Genomic DNA, 16,505 nt, shown 5'->3' with positions numbered 1-16,505 from the left:
ATTTTATTACTCAGAGTGCAATCTCAAACACAGACTTGGTCTGAGGTCTGGAACTTAGTGCACCAAAAATATCTAAAAACACAAAGCAACAAGTTAATCAAAACTGTTCAAAATCTGAATGACAGATTCAACAAGGATATGGAATCTTTAAAAAGATGTCAGGCAGAAATACCCAAGATGAAAATGCTGTATAGAATTCATACACTGCAGAAATGGCCAATGTGAAGACAGCGTGTCTAATATTCAGGGCAAAAAAAGTGAATTATGATAAAGATCTCAAAGAAGAAGAGGGAAAAAAAAAACACAGAGATAAGTAACTAGAAGACCAGTCTAAGGTGATCAGAGTTAGAGAAACACTAGACGATAGCACAGAGGGATGCACTAGAGGCTTACAGAAATCACAGAATGAAATTTCCCAAATATAAGAAAAGAGTTAAAATACGAGTAAGGGACACTTGTAGAACACCAAACAATTATGATGAAAAAAGAAACTCACCAAGGTGTATGCTTCTTAAATTACCAGACACCCAGCAAACAAACAAACAACCCCAGAATTTCAAAGGTAACCAGAGAAAAACAAAAAATCACATCATAAAAGCAAAGCAATTAGAATCACAACAGACTTCTCAACACAAACCCCAAAGGCCAGAAGAGCTTGGAGCGAAGTATTTCAAGACCTAAGAACAAATAACCCAACCCAAATTAACATACCCAGCAAAGCTACCCTACAAAATAGATGGAGAAATAAGTTATTTGCATGAAAGAGACCAGCCCAGAAGATATATGAGTGCTAAACCAGGTCCAGAAAAAACAGTTTAGAATATCCTTGACAGGAAAAATGAACTGGACACAGATTAAAACACAGGAAAGAGCCGGGTGTGGTGGTGCATGCCTGTAATCTCAGCACTTGGGAGGCTTGAGGCAGGAGGATCATTGCAAATTTGAGACCAGCCTGGGCCACAAAGTGAGCTCAAGGCCAGCCTGAACTACATAGTGAGACCCTGTCTCAAAGACACAAACAAAAAACCTCACAGGAAATTAGTGAGGTCAGTGGACAAACAGCAACAAAAGACATCAGGAAAGGAAAAAAAAGGATACACCAACAGATAAAGAAGGCAATGACAGTAAATAACCAACACAGCGCAGTAATATTTACCAATGTCAACAGCCTCGACTCTCCAACTGAAAGACATGGATTGGAAGTCTGGATCACAAAACAGCATCCAACAATATGCTGCATTCAAGAAACTCATATAATCCAAAAAGATATTCACAGCCTAAAACTTAAAGTATGAAAAAGTGCATTTCATGCACCAGGACCCTGAAAACAAGCAAGGGTAGCAATTCTAGTATCAGACATGGTAAACTTCAATCTAAAACTGATCAGAAGAGACACAGACATCATTACATACTGGTTTAAGGGACAATCCAACAAGAAGAGATAACATTGATAAACATATATGCACCAAATACTGGAGCACCTATTTTCATAAAACAAAAACTGCTAAAATTAAAAGAGCAAATAAACATTGACACAATCATAGTAGGGGATTTTAACACTTTTACAAAGAGATAGATCAACTGAACAAAAAAAAAAACAATGAAAAAATTTCAGAGCTGAACCACACCCTTGAACATACAGATTTATTGGATATATGCAGAGTATTCTACCCCTCTACAACAGAGTATACACTCTTTTCAGCAGCACATTGTAGTTTTTCCAAAATAGATCATGTGCTAGTCCTCAAAGCCTGTTTAAGTAAATATGAAAGAATAGAAATCAGTCTGTGCTGTCAGACCACTGTGCAATGAAAGTGGAAACCAATGCCAGAAGAAATTTCAGAAAAGGTAAAAGTTCCTAGAAAATTAACAATATACTCCTATACAGCTGATGGGTCCCAGAAGACATTTAAACTTTTCTGGAAATTAATGACAATGATGGTACAACTTACAGAAACCTCTAGGACACTGTGAGGGCAGTTCTAAGATGAAAATTCAGCACAATCAGTGCTCCTTAGGAAAACAGGGCAAGCTCAAATAGACAACCCTATGAGAAATCTTAAGGCACTTGAGAAACAACAAACCAGCCCCTAACCAAAATTAAGGAGGGAAATTATAAAAATGAGGGTAAAATCAATGAAATTGAGACTAAAAAAAAAAAAAAACCACAAACACCAAAAAACCAGTAAAAAAAAAAAAAATCAATGAATTGAAGGACTGGTTCTTCAAAAGAATAAATAAAATAGGTAAGGTCCTAGCCAGACTTACCAAGAGAACAGGATAAAAGACTCACATCTATGCAATTAGAAATAAAAAGATAACATCACAACAGATGCTATTTTATCTTTCCAGGCTCTGACCAGAGTCTCCAATGTAGTTTATAGTGCACAGGGGCTGTCTCTTCAGCGAGTCTCTCAAAACCTTTCCAAATTAATTCCTAAGTCACATGGCTAGGCAGCGTCACAGCGATGACCTCACTCCTGGTACCAATTTTGTTGTAGTCAGGGTTTTACTAGAGAAACAGATACAACGTAAGATATACAAATGTATAAGTGATCACAAGCTTGGCTTATGATGGTCAGCCACAGAGGCAGGTGAAGAAGTGTGCAGAGGGTGTCTGCACACTGGTGATCAAAGGATTCAGTCCAGGGTCTGGGGCTCACTGCAGGGTAATGTGCAAGTCTGTATCAGGAGTCCAATGGGTCTGCGACAGAATGCTGAAGGATCTACACAGGAAGGTTGAAGGATCCAAGGTGGAAGTCGAAGAGTCTGTGCTAGAAGCCAGGAGATGACATCCAAGTTGAAGGTGAAGAGAGGAGCTGCTCCCTGAAGAACAGAAGCCATTCTGTCCTCATTTCCCTTTTTATACTGTTCAGGCAACAAGCTGCCCTAGGTTGGGTCCTCTACACCCTGGGGTGCAGACAGATTCTGTTTTAGTTACTTTCCCCATTACTGAGACAAAATACCTGACACCCAAGGGTAAGGAGGAAAGGTTTATTTGGTCACAGTCTGTAGAGGTTTTGGACCATCACCGGCTGGCTCCAAGGCAGGGCAGCATGGCAGAGGGGTATCATAGAAGAGAAACAGTCCATGTGGCAGAAAACAGCAAAAGCAACAAGAGCAAAAGGGAGCGAGGACTCTCTTTCTGTCTCTCATACTGTATGTAGTCTAGGGCAGGTGCAGCACTCATACCCATAATCCCAGCATTGGACTGAGAATCAATCACAAACTATCTTCAGCTGCCTCCACCCCCATGGCACAGGAGGCATTGGGGGACATCTAGACACAAACTATAACAAGAGGGAAGGGGGAAGAAGGGACAAGGGGGCTTAAAAAAAGGGAAGCAAGCTGCTGTATGTACATGTACCCACTCCCCAAGACCACTATAAATGGCACAAACTGCAAATGTGTACTAATAAAATAAAAAATTAAAACTTAAAAAAATACGAACACAAAGCCCGTGAAGGTTATTCTGCCATGTCCAGGTGGTACCACAGCCACGCCAGAAGCAGCCCATGCCCACAAATGATGATAACGGATGACACAAGTGTTTGAAGTATCAAATATTTATTCACAGCGCCACCCTTCCAGTTACAAGGAGGCTTACAGCTGACATCTTTACCCCCGGCTCCACTCTGAGGCTCAGCGCTTCAGGTCCACCCATAATAATATTGATCTACAAAATCTGCCCTTCCCTGGGAATTTGGGGTAAGTTCACTGATCTAGCCAGTGATACTAAAGTTAATGCCTCTGCACTCGTGCTCAGCTGAAATCTAACAAAACGTTGAATGGTGTAAATCCCCTAACCCTCTTCAACAGCAGACAGTGTGGTTTGGAAGTCGTCATCTACCAGGGTCATGCCCGCTGCCTCTTTGCAAGCATCTGTGCCCGTCTGGCCCGCCCACTGTGACTCCAGTGTAGATTTAATTTTCATCTCATGTCCTAAGCTGGCTCTGTAAAACACTGCAACATTTGGTACTATCTGTGAAAGCCGCTGGCCATCCCTGGCATCCATTTCTATTCCTGAGACCGGCTGGGAGGTTTTAGAATATAACCCCAGATGCCTGGCGATGGCAGTCTCCTGTGACTCTCCAGTGATCATGGGTTCTTGCTATGTAGACCAAGCTGTCCTCAAACGTGCAACGATCCTCCTGCCTCAGTCTCCTGGATGCTGGGATTACAGGCGTGCGTCACCACGCCCGGGATCCAGTGATCATTTTTGTAGATACTCCTGAGGCAATGAGTGTTGTAACAACTTCTTTCACACCAGTTCTGGGAGGATGAAAGATTCCCAGGAGCCAAGAAATGTCAGGTTCCTGGTTCAGGACCAGACGCCAGAGCAAGGACTCTGAGCCCTGCTGAGCCTGGGCGCCTTCTCTTGCCGGCAGAGATCTCTGCGCTGTGTAAGGACCGAGGTCTGCCCTTGGCTGTGGTTTGTCGTACCATACTTGGTCATCTGTTCACCCGCACCCTTATCAAACAAACCTCTGGTCTGTCTGGCTGTGTTCGGGTACACACTTAAGAGCCACCCATGTGTGCTCAGAGGTAAGGGGTCTTCAGCTCCTGTGGTATGGTCACGCTGAAGGCCAGCAAGACCCATGTTCATGGCAAGAGCAACTGAGGCTGCTTCTGTGGGCCTCCCCGTGGGAATGCTGCTCTGACTCAGCGCGCACACAGCTGCCTCCACAGCTGTGCCGGCAGCGGGGTTACGGAATCCGCGCACAACGTCACCAGCAGCCACTGCCCCAGCCGGGCTCTAGCCGACGCCGGGCGCCTCAGCGCACAGACCGTCCGAGGTAAATACGCGGGCAGCAGTCCCTGTAGCCTTCATCGGTGTTCCAGGTTTATCCGAACAGACCACACCACAGCAGCCTGGCGTTTCAACCACAGGCGGGTTTCTTCACAGTAGCCCCTTTCTCCGTCATTCTCTAACACCAAGGGCCAACAGTGACCACAGTGAAGACCTGCAGGATTGCAGCTCCTGCCACACTTACGCGAAGAGCACAACCCTCATGCTAACTGTTCCTTGGAAACCAGCCGACCAGCCTGTTCTACGAAAGGAGTAAGAGGGAAGCTGCTTTCCTAACAGCTACTGTGATGGAGATTTAAAAATATAAAAATCAACCAGTAGTCCGACGCCATGCTAGGGCAAAATAAGATCACGCAGCCTGCTATGTAGCCCCTCTGTGAGACTCGCTCAGCCTGGACTCACTGCACCAGAGGTAACCCGACCCTGCTCAGTTTGACCGCACAATCTGTACTTTCCCACCCGAAAACATACCATTTGCTAACCTGTTTCAAGGACTTCCTGCTCAGCAATGAAGAATAATTGCTGCTACCCAATAAAAATTCACCATACTTTAGAAAAAAAAATTTTGGGTACCAGGAATCGAACTCAGGATCTTGTGCTTGCCAGGCAGGCACTTGTGCCACTGAGCTATATGCTCAGCCTAATGCACCATACTGTTAAGCCTTTGTATTTCCCGCTTGCAAACCTATATAAACTAAGCCCAAAGCTAGCTCAGGGCTGATGCTTTGGGAGTGATCCCCCATCTGCCCACTGGTGTAATAACGTTGGTTACCTTTCAGCTCCTTGGTGCACAGCGTTTTTCCATTCAGTTTGGTACTGGCTCCACAATACAGCCAACACTAACAAGAATTTAATTATAGCACGCGAGGATGACTTCATGGGAGGAAGTAACTGCAGATGTGGTAGAAACAGCAGGAGAACTAGAAGTGGACCCTGATGATGTGACTGAACTGTTGCAATTGCATGACACAAATTTAAAAGAAGGTTTTTATTGAGTGATTAAATAAGTGATTTCTTGCCAGGCATGGTGCACGCCTGCAATCCCAGCACTTGGGAGGCTGAGGCAGGAGGATTGTTTTGAGTTCAAGACCAGCCTTGGCTACAAAGTGAGCTCAAGGCCAGCCTGAACTGCGTAGCGAGACCCTATCTCAAAAAAAAAAAAAAAAAAAAGAAGTGATTTCTTGAGTTGGAGTCTATTCCAGGTGAGGAAGCCGCCAACCTTGTTGAAATGACAATAAAAGATGTCTAGTATTACATAAACTTAGTTGACAAAGCAGCATCAGGTTTTCTTAATAGGATCAAGTCCAGTCTTGAGGGAAGTTCTACTATGGGAAAAATGCAATCAAACAGCATTGAGTGCTACAGATCAGTCTTTTGTGAAAGAATCAACCGAAGCAGCAAACTTATATTTGTCTTCCTGAAGGAGATGCCGCAGCCACCCCAGCCGTCAGCCCCCGCTGCCACACAGTCACGGGCAGCCGTCAACATCAAGGCGGGACCCTCCACCAGCAAGGGGACTGGGGCTTGCTGGGGGCACGGATGCTTGTTCATGGTTGGAGTGATAAGATATTTTATTTTAAAAATTAAGATGCATACAATGGGTTTTAGACACAGTGCAACTGCACACCTAATAAACTACCGTATATTGTAAATGTGACGCTTATATGCACTAGAAAATAGGATTACTTTGTTGGAGTGACCTGGAACCAAACCTCCTGCATCTCCACGGTGCGCCCGCGTCACCTTTCACAGCCCTCATCAGATTTGTTCTCACTTAAGGTGTATTTTTGAGGCTGTTGTAAGTGGTATTTAACTATTTTAATTTCGAATAGTTTGCAACTAGTATGTAGAGATTCAAGTAGACTTTTTGTATTGGATTTTTGATATATATCATGAAATTTTGTAAACTCAATTAGCAGCAACTTTTGTGTAGATTCCGAAAGATTTTTCTGCATTTTGACTCTTTCTTTTTCAGCTAGCTGCTTTTGACTTCCTGTTTCCACTCTAATTTCCCTGTCTGTAACATCTACTCTGTCTTGAACAGAAGTAGGGAGCATGGTGGCCTCCCCAGTGTGGTTTCTGGTCTTACTGGAGCAGCATTCAGTATTTAGTTGCTGTAACAAAATACAAGAGGCAAACTGACTTTGTGAAGACAAATAGATGATTTAACTCAAAATGTGGGGATGCTGAAAGTCCAAATGACTTGGTGTATGTTCTGGTGAAAGCTACCTTCGGGCTGTGGCAGCTGGTAGCTGATGGTAATAACAGGAGTGCATGTTAGAGGAAGCGGTCACCTTTAAAACAGGAAGCCAAAGAGTCACAAGGGTCAGGATCAGGCTTTTATAAAAACTAGAATATCTGTGTTGACACAGGACCTTGGTCTTTAGCTTTATTTTCTTATGGTTTTGCTCCATAGGTCTGTAACTGGCTTTTGTCCACTAATAAATCACAAATGTATATACTTATGTGTCAATTGATATTTTGAGGATATTTTGAGACTATTTGAAGAGGATGCTAGTATTTTCTGGATTAATTATAATTAATTTTATCATTTTATCTAAATGTGGGATGCATATGTCTAAATTTTCTATTTCTTTTTTTTGAAATTTTTTCTATTTCATTCAGTACAAACACTTTGGGTGAGTCTTTTCAAACACAAAGGAGTCTTAGGATGTATTTCCAGAAGTGCAATTGGTGAGTCAGAGTGCTACACATTTTAAGACTTCTGTATTGGGAAATTGTCCTCGAAAAACCCCCGTAATAATGTACCCTCTTGATTACAGAGCATGAGCTTGTCTTTTCAGATCCTTTTCTCAGACTAAACACTGCAGATCAGGAGTCTTTGCACATGATGAATCCTCTTCCCCACAAAAACAGTTCATCCTCAACAGCCTAAACACTGACTGGCTTTAGAATATCAGGGAGAAAAACGTGAAAACAAAAACAAAAACGGTGACCTCCTTCTAGGCAGGGAAGTCACACCTTCTGAGGTATTAACAGGAATGTAAATTTTTGCTGAAAGAAAATAGTATGATGAAATACTGCTAAAAACAGGTTTTTACTCCTTAACCTATTCATATCTCCAGGGCAGTAGATTAAGTTGGCTTATGAGGCTGCAGGAAACAGATCAAACACAGGAAGAACGGCCCTGAGAAGGTTAGGAGGCAGTTTATTACACTGGTGGGCTTCTGACTAGGATCTCTCCCAAAGAGTCAGCCCCACCCAGCTGGGTTTCAGGGCTTTTAAAGGGAAAGTGAACAGAGAGGTTCAAAGGCAGATTTGGTGCACATGATCAGAGGTTTGGGTGACATCGTGGGTTGCTAAAGGAGTTTAAACATTTCAGGTTACATCACAAGGCCATCAGTTATACAAAGAATGGGTTATACAGAGGAGGAAATGTCCTGTTACATTTTAAGTTACATTGCAAAGCCATCAGTCACACAAAGGCATCAAAGACAGGAGTTTACACAAAGGGAGAAGTGTTCTGTTATTGGGCCTGCCGGCTATGTACACCTGGTTCTGGTGGGCATTCTTGAGAGGCATTTTGGCAAGCCTTTAGGCAGGCCTTTATTTAAAATTTTAATTTTCCCTCCAATGAGAAATAATTTTCACACACACATTTGGAGGATAAATTGTAAGTGTATTTTTTTCACTTTCAGAACATCAGCATTGGAAGAGCCCCTGATGACCAATTAGTCCAACCCCGCATTTCACACAGTGGGAAACCAAGGCTGAGGGGAGGGGAATCTGCCCAAGGCCTCGTGGGAAAGCAGTGGCTTAGTTTGTGGCTAGAAGGAAAAAGTGTGAAGTTCTGTTATTTTCTGTCTGCGACCTTTCCATTTAGAACATCTGATTAGAAGGCTCCCTTCCCCCAGTCTATGCTTTCGTAAAACTGACAGGGCAGCTTCTGCAGTATATGGAAAATATTTCCTTTGTATTTATGTGTGGTTTTCTTTTCCAAGGGGGAAAGGTGTTGCTTCCCCATTAAATGAGAGTGATAATATAAACTATTGGATGTGATTGAATCAGCGGTACAAAAGACCGCCAAATAAATCCAAAACCAGAAGCCCGAGCGGCCTCAGTACTACCTGTGTTATCTACGTTTATCTTGGAAAGATAGAGAGACTGCTGATGAGCATAGAGACGTTGGGGTTTGAGGAGAGGTGTACGACGTCTGCGTGGAAATGGACATGGGGCAGGGAGGGGCAGTCACTGGCATGAAAACAGACAGTCACACGTAAACACCTGTGAAGTTGGCCGTGGAGTGGCTGGTGGGTTGGGTCAACTCGTAGAGGGCTTGGTAGACTCCCAGGAAGCACCCCAAGAGGCCCAGGGTGCTGATCACGATGTCCTTTGCAATGGTCACGCAGCTCATGTCCTCGGGGTAGAAGGTGATGATCTCCAGGAGTGGCGGGATGATGAGGGCCAGGGCGCTGCTGCTCACGGAGCCCACCAGGGAGAGGACCAGGTCCAGGCGCGGGACGAGGATGGGGAAGACACCTGTGTGTAGAGGGAAGACTTAGGCTTCCGTGTGAGAAGGGATCTGGAAAACAAACCACTGCATTGGAGCCCAGGAGCTCTGCGGAGCCCGAGAAGCTCTTCGGGGAGGTCTGAATGGCCGTTCGCCAGGCACCAGACTCTGGATCCGCACTCCTGTCCCAACAGTCAGTGCAGAGGCTTCCTTTTGTGTTTCATCTACAGGCTTCTTCACACGTGTTTACAAGGTCTCCTCTACCACGTATATAGACCATCTTCTCCTGGCAGGGAAAGGTAGCGCTCTCGAGCAAACTCTTCCCAGGGCACACAGAGTGGGGCTAAGAGTCCATCTACGAGGTGTGATAAAAATGCCTACTTAAGGTTTAAAAATTTTTTACGGTAAAAGATATATTACCACTTCCCCTCTCACAGTCCTGCCCCGCACTTGGAACACCCAGGCGGTTGTTTGTGCCTCTTCCCGACGCAGCTCTGCAGTCCTCGCCAGTGAGGTGAGCTGCGGAGGCTGCCTCGAGGTCCTGGGTCAGTTCAAAAGATTCCTCCTGCACGGCCATTTTGACTTTGGAGAAGAGCCAGGGTCAGCGAGAGCCAGCGCCAGTGAGGAGGATGGGCACACGCTGAGGCTTCCCACCTGCTCCCCACTGGACGGCCCTCAGCGGCCGCGTTCACTGGGCTTCCTGTCACGCCCTGTAAAGACCCTCACGGACCAGGACTTCCAGAACTGCTTCAGCAATGGCAAGAACCTCGGGCTGAGTGCATGGGAAGCGAAGGGGGGTCCCTGAGGGGAATTAACGGCAATATGTCTTCACTGTAATACATCTGAAACATTTAAGCTTTCACTCTAAGCAGGCATTGTGCCGCACACCGGTCATTCCAGTACTGTGGGAGGTTCCCAGGTTCGAGCCCAGCCTGAGCAGTTATTAACTTAGTGAAACCCTATCTCAAAATAAAAATGGGGCTCAGTGCAAAAGCCCTGAGTTCAATCCCCGGTACTGCAAAACAAAACAAACAACAACAACAAAACCACTCACCGCCTATTTCAGTCACACTTTGTAGATGTCACAGCTAAAGGCCGCCCTGCTCTACTGGGTGTGTAGATGCCTGACTTGTAAACCCAGACCTGGAATTAAACTTTGTACTGTCTACTAATACAGCTTCTGTCTAGAAGCAGGGATGAATTGAGAGGGGGAGAGAGAGAGAGAGAGGGAGGGAGGAAGGGAGGAAGGGAGGGAGAGAGAGAGACAGAGAGCGATCTGTTGTCATCCCAATCTCAGCCGCTTGCCTTCCTATGTGTAAGAGGATTCTGGCAACTGAGCGGGACATGTAACTGAAGACTGCTTTGGGCTGGCCGGCCTCCATCTCTTTCCTCCGTTTCTTTCTCCGAGCACTCTTACATCTCCATCTCTTCTACGTACAATGAACATATATCGCGGATTTCCCCGAAGGAGTCTCATTTTGATAATGCTTGAGTAGATACACAATTTATATGACAATTTTATATATTGTGTGGTTTTGTAGGGCTTTTCTGTACAATATCATGTTGGAAGCATCTATCCATGGTTGCTGGATTCATTTTCTTTTGTGGTGCTGGGGGCCAAACGCAGGGCTTCACGTTTCCTGGCAAGCGCTCTGCCACCGAGCTACCGCCCCAGCCACCTGTGTCTGAGGTGGCTCCGCGTTCAAGGGTCGCACAGTGGGGGCTCCATCTCCCCCATGCCGGGGGGCTCCCTCCTCACAGCTTTCCTGTGTCAGATGTCCAGTAAGCTGCTGACCACAGAGGGGCAGAGCCAGTAGGCCCGTGCTCCCGGAGTGCTCCCCCTGACCGCGGGGGAGGCTGCGCTCAGAGGGCTGTCAAGCACGCCGGACCGGAGGAGAGCCCAAGGCCTAGCGCCACTGAGGGAGCCGGGAGCTCGGCCCGGGCCTGCGCATGCTCAGAGCTCACCTCTCCCGCTCCCTGCTGCTTCGGGCTCTGCCCAGGGCGCGATGCCCGTCCTTGCCTCAGGACGGCACGTGGCCTGCTCCCTGCACATATGCCTTCTTCACTCTGCCATCTGCCTCCTACCTAACTTCTAGGCCTTCCCTGAAGTACCCTGCCATGGAAAGGACCCCGCGCCAGCCCAGGCCAAGCGATGGGACCCTTCAGAGCAGAGGGTGTCCTGTCCAGACAGCCCGAGCTGGGACACGGTGCTCTGTGACGCACATCGTGACCTTCATCGCAGAGCGCTCTCGTTCTTTGCACGCATTTGTCCATCAGCTGTGGTCTAGGGAGGCGGGAGCTGTGTCTTCATCATTATCCATGCTTTATCCCTGGTGCCCAGGCTTGCAGGAGGCGCTCCACAAGTGATCGTGCAAGGACGAAAGTCACCAGAAGGGACGGATGGGTAGAGGAGGAGGTGGTGGTCACTCAGGAAGCACCAGAAACAGAGCACGCCATTGGAGGGTCAGCTCTCTCTAGCCACTCTCTCCCTGATCTTGAAGGGCCAGAACTACACAGTCTTTCTCTTCAACTTATGCTCTTCCTAGGAGGAATGACTCCAGAACATCACACGTGCAGGTTCCTGGACGTCTCAGGGTAGACTGGGAACTCTCTCTAACCCCTCAGCCTCGCAGGGGTGCTGTTTCTGCTTGAACTCTGGTGTCTCAGACTGCTGCTCTGCTGCCCTGTGCTCTGCTGGACAGCTCCAGGAGGCACGGCTTCTCCCGACCCTCCACTGAGACTGGGTGGCTCTGGCTTAAGCGCTGACTCCTGGAGCTTTTCAGACTGCGGCTCTCTCCCTTGTGTGTTCGGGGCACATACAGAAATTCCCTGAGCTTGTGGTTGTCTAGGGAAACACTCCCAGTTCTGCTCACGGGGAACCTTTTCTGATTTCTCTGGCTGTGCTCCAGAGAAACAATTCTCAGCTCTGTTTGTAAAGTTTCCTAAAGACCGCAGCAGTGCCCAGTGGGAATGAACGGGCAGACAGTGAGAAAGGAGGGAGGGACGGAAAGATGCCCCTCAGAAAGACCCTCGAGAATTTCTCAGATCAGCCCTTGGGGCTTTCTTTACAATTAAGCACAGCTTTACGGTGGAGGACTTGACTCACCTATGGTGGAAACAGTTCAGCACAGCGGAGCCGGGCTTTGGTGCCACATAACCTGTGCTCGTGCCCCAGCTCGCGTCCTGTAGCGGGGCAGGACCCGGTCAAGACTCCTTGACCGGCCGGGTTACCGGGCTGGCGGGAGTACTAGGTAACGTCAGGACAACACCTCGCATGCAAGAGTGATTGGACGAGTGATACTTCACCCTCCCATAAGTCAGCCCGACTCCAGAGATCACGATAACATCTACTATGTGGTAGTTTTTGAAGCACACATTTTTAGGTGGAAAAGTAGGGGTCCCAGAGAGATGAAGTCTCCTGCCCTAGGAAACAATCAAGACCGAACCAGTGGGGGCAGCAGGGTGGGCGCCAGCATGGCACCTCGCAGTAGATTTGGGCAGTGCCCTGTGTCCTACTCACATGTCAGACAGACCAAGGCTGTTCGGACAGACAGGTCCACAAGCAGCGCCCAGCTCTCTGACGCCTGGGAGATGGCGAATGGGATGGTGATCTCGGCTGGGACGTGGAGCTGCAGGGCGTAGGTGAAGAAGATGCCAACAGAATACATCACCTTGGCCGACTGGTACAACCTGCAGGCAGATCACCCAGGGGACGTGAGATGTGGTGGCTCCTAGGAGTGGCGGTTAGGACTCACGCGGGCTTGGGAGCTGGCGCTTGTCCTGGAGTTACAGACTTGGCTAACGTCCCGAGACTCAGGCCGGTCTGCTTGTCAGAGCTCGGGAAGCTGGTTACGCGCATTCCTGGAGGCCCTGAGTCACACGTGTGCCTTGAGCGTCTACGCCGTTAATGTCTTAAGAGCTCATGTCTGCACAGAGCAAACTTCTCAGTATGGAAGTCGCACCGGCCAAAGGACCTTTCCTACCTTCCAGTTTTCCTCCCACAGGCAGCCGCTCTACGCTTTCTTGTGGCCTTCCAGACACCCTGTGTGCATACACGCTTACACAGGACACAAAACCCACATGTGCGCACACGTGCACACACGCACACGCATGCTGACATGCATGGTGGCCCACTCACCACACTTCTGGCCCCTTTCTCTTAGCGAATATTTCTTGGGGATTGACCTTTATCAGTACACATAGATGTCTCTTCTATTTAACAGCTGCTTGACATTCTAATTGTGTGGGTATAGTACAACTTTTACGCTAGTCACTGATGCAGATATTTAGATAATTCTGTCTCTTGCCAAGGAGACAGTGCTGCAAAGGATGCCTTTGTTTCGTATTTGTGCATATGTAATATACAACTCCAGAAGGCCACGTGCTGGCTAAGAGGACAGTGTGTGATTGTACATTTTGATGGCGACTGACCTATTGCTCCTTTGTGGTCCTAGCCAGGTGTACAAAAGTCCCTGCGTGTCAAAAACAGTGTGTGAGATGTGGTCTTTTTGTACAATTGGAGTACTACTCAGCTATAAAGAAAGATAAACTCAAGGATTTTATAGGTAAATGGATGCAACTAGAGACCATACTCATGAGGAAAATAAATCAGACCCGCATGTGTAAACACTGTATCGTCCCTCTAGTGTAAGAAACTAAAAGAGTAAATAAGATCCAAAAGGTACAATAGATACTGTGAAAGGGAAAGAAACTGCTCAGAAGGAAAGAACTGGGATGGGTGAAGGGAGAAAAGATAGCTAAGATAATTGCACTACTAACTGCTATTAGTTTATTGGAAGGAACAGTTACTGCTTATATTGTTTGGTAAATGTTACATGCCTATGTCTGGTAATCCAAGGAATTGCTTTGAAGATAGCAATACACAGTATACTAACCATTGTTAATTTCCTCTCATCTTGTTTTGAAATTCTGTATCTTTTTGTTGTTTTTTCTATTCTCTTCAAAAAAAGTGTGTTGTTGCGTGCAGGTTCCTACCATTGTGTTTTTTCAAATGGACTTTTCTACTGTTTTTTAAAGCTTCTTTGCAAATATAGAACGGTCATTTTTCCTTGCCTGTGACCTGTCTGCTCACATTCCCCCTCTCCCATCTTTCTGAGTTGTTGGCGCTTTTCTCATTGCGAAGGGCTGTTTGCTTATGGCTGCCATGGAGACGCGGCCGGGTTCACATTCGCAGGTGCAGAGTCTGGTTGGAACTCCGGTCATGTTTTGTAGCTGAGGTCCAAGAAAGGAGATTAGCTAATGGAGCCCAATTTTCTCAAGGAATATTAGGATGAGATCTTACTTATGAAAAATAGAGCGCCGCTTCAAAGAGATTCCACACTGACCACCTCACTTGGTCATTAGCACGTGGGGGCTGTGCGCCTGGCAACATCTTCCTCATTTTACATTGCTGGCTTTTGGGAAACACACACTTCATTCCCCTACTAAGCCCAGAAGCAACAAGGCTGTGGGGACACATGACATGGCAACACTAACACTTCACGTGGGCCTACTATGTGCTGAGAACTTTTCTGTGCATCTTTGGAATATTAAATCGGTTCATGCTCATAATCGCTCCCTGAGGGAGGATGGTGGTCATATGAGCCACTCACCAAAGCCCTCTACGCACTTTCTTGGCTCCTGGAGAACATGGAGGGCGGAAATGTGAACGAGAGAGATGCCCCCAACCCTGGGGGAAGCTCTGTGGCCACTGTGCTCTCTGCCATGGCAACCAGCAACCCCTTGGAGAGTAGCTGTTCCGCCAGTGTTGCCTTGGCTGCCCTGGTGTGGACAGTGACGAATGCAGACTTCTGTGAACAGCCATGGAGCAAGTTTGCCCCTGGAGCAGGACTTTGTCTATCCTATTGTTAGGGGACAAAGGGAGGGGGTGTAAGGAGAGCAGAGGGGGCATGGATGGCACTGACATGTGTCATGTGCACGTGCAGAGAAGTCACATTGAAAACTGGTATTTTATACAAAAAATAGTCGCAGTGGGCTACCTAGTGAGTTCGAGGCCAGCCTGGACTGTATAACAAGACCCTGCCTCAAAAAAATGGTAGGCTCTAGTAAAATATATCGTAAAAAAAATGAAGCCAGATGAATAAAAAAGAATGCAAAAGTGTTGACTGACTATTTGCCAAATTAAAGCATACTTCTTTCTTTTTTTTTGTCTTTTTGAGACAGGGTCTCGCTATGCGGTTCAGGCTGGCCTTGAGCTCACTTTGTAACCAGGCTGGTCTCGAACTCTCAACGATCCTCCTGCCTCAGCCTCCCTAATGCTGGGATTACAGGCGTGCGCCACCACGCCTGGCATTAAAATATACTTATTTCAAAAGTCAAAATTTTGCACATAAAAATGGATTATTCTGATTGAATTTTTAAATATATACGAAAACACTTGGAGAAGCTCGGATCTAGAACTTTTGTATAGAAGAGAGTAGTTTGTGCATTATTTGGTAAGAATATTTAAATAAGTAAAAACAAACACCTTCACATGCCTAAAATAAATAAATAAACTTAACTGCTGACATTAAAAAATAACCTGTTCTATGCAGACACGCCCTGTGTACATACAAGCTTATACAGAACACAAAACCCACACGTGTGCCCACGTGCGCACACGCACACACGTGCTTACATGCATGGTGGCATTCTCAGCACACTGTTGACCCCTTTCTCTTAGCAGATATTTCCTGGAGATTGACATTAATCAGTACACATAGATCTGTCTCTTCTATTTAACAACTGCTTGACATTCTAATTGTAATTGCCTGATACAAACAGGTACTAGAGTCATCCTCATTTTATGGAGGGTGGGTAAGGTATCCTGCCCAAAGTCTCACATGAACCAGGATGCAAACTCACTGATTCGCTTCAGAGCCTGTGCTCCTGAACGCGTGGCCGTCCCGACCCCTTCGTCACTACACGCCCAGTGCTGCCATCACAATAGCAGCTACCACGTGACACACGCCTACTACGTGCCAGCCCCTAGAGTCCTTCCGGGGCGTACGGATGAGGGAATGAGCGAATGAATGAGCTGACCAGGCTCCGCCTGGCTCATGGCAGTGAAGCTTCACGCTAGAACTGGGGCCGGAAGAGCTGTCTACCTCCGAGACTCCGGTCACTGCTTTGAGTTAGACTTTTGTCTAACTTGTCAGCCTCACATCATTCCTGTTTTAGGGACTTTATACTTTAGGTCAAATTGGATACAAGTTTCAGCTTCTC

The 16,505-nt window shown here is 46.7% G+C and overlaps 1 protein-coding gene and 1 pseudogene across 1 annotated transcript in view; both read right to left on the bottom strand.

Annotated features, from left to right (window-relative positions):
* Window positions 1-4,190: 4,190 nt before the first annotated feature.
* Window positions 4,191-5,062, bottom strand: LOC102013388 (annotated as a pseudogene).
* A 3,337-nt stretch (window positions 5,063-8,399) lies between these two features.
* The window catches only part of Slc36a3 (solute carrier family 36, member 3), a 28,753-nt gene continuing 20,647 nt past the window's right edge, over window positions 8,400-16,505 (bottom strand). The window contains 2 exon segments of the mRNA XM_005376056.2: window positions 8,400-9,310; window positions 12,802-12,971. Of these exon segments, the coding sequence (XP_005376113.1) occupies window positions 9,042-9,310; window positions 12,802-12,971 (439 nt within the window). The 3' untranslated portion in view covers window positions 8,400-9,041.

This window comes from Chinchilla lanigera, unplaced genomic scaffold, assembly GCF_000276665.1.
Source record: "Chinchilla lanigera isolate Chin_1 unplaced genomic scaffold, ChiLan1.0 scaffold00007, whole genome shotgun sequence".
In the NCBI taxonomy this organism is placed as follows: domain Eukaryota; kingdom Metazoa; phylum Chordata; class Mammalia; order Rodentia; family Chinchillidae; genus Chinchilla; species Chinchilla lanigera.
The sequence above is the reverse complement of the archived record's forward strand: the minus strand, read 5'-3'. Positions and strand labels throughout refer to the sequence as shown.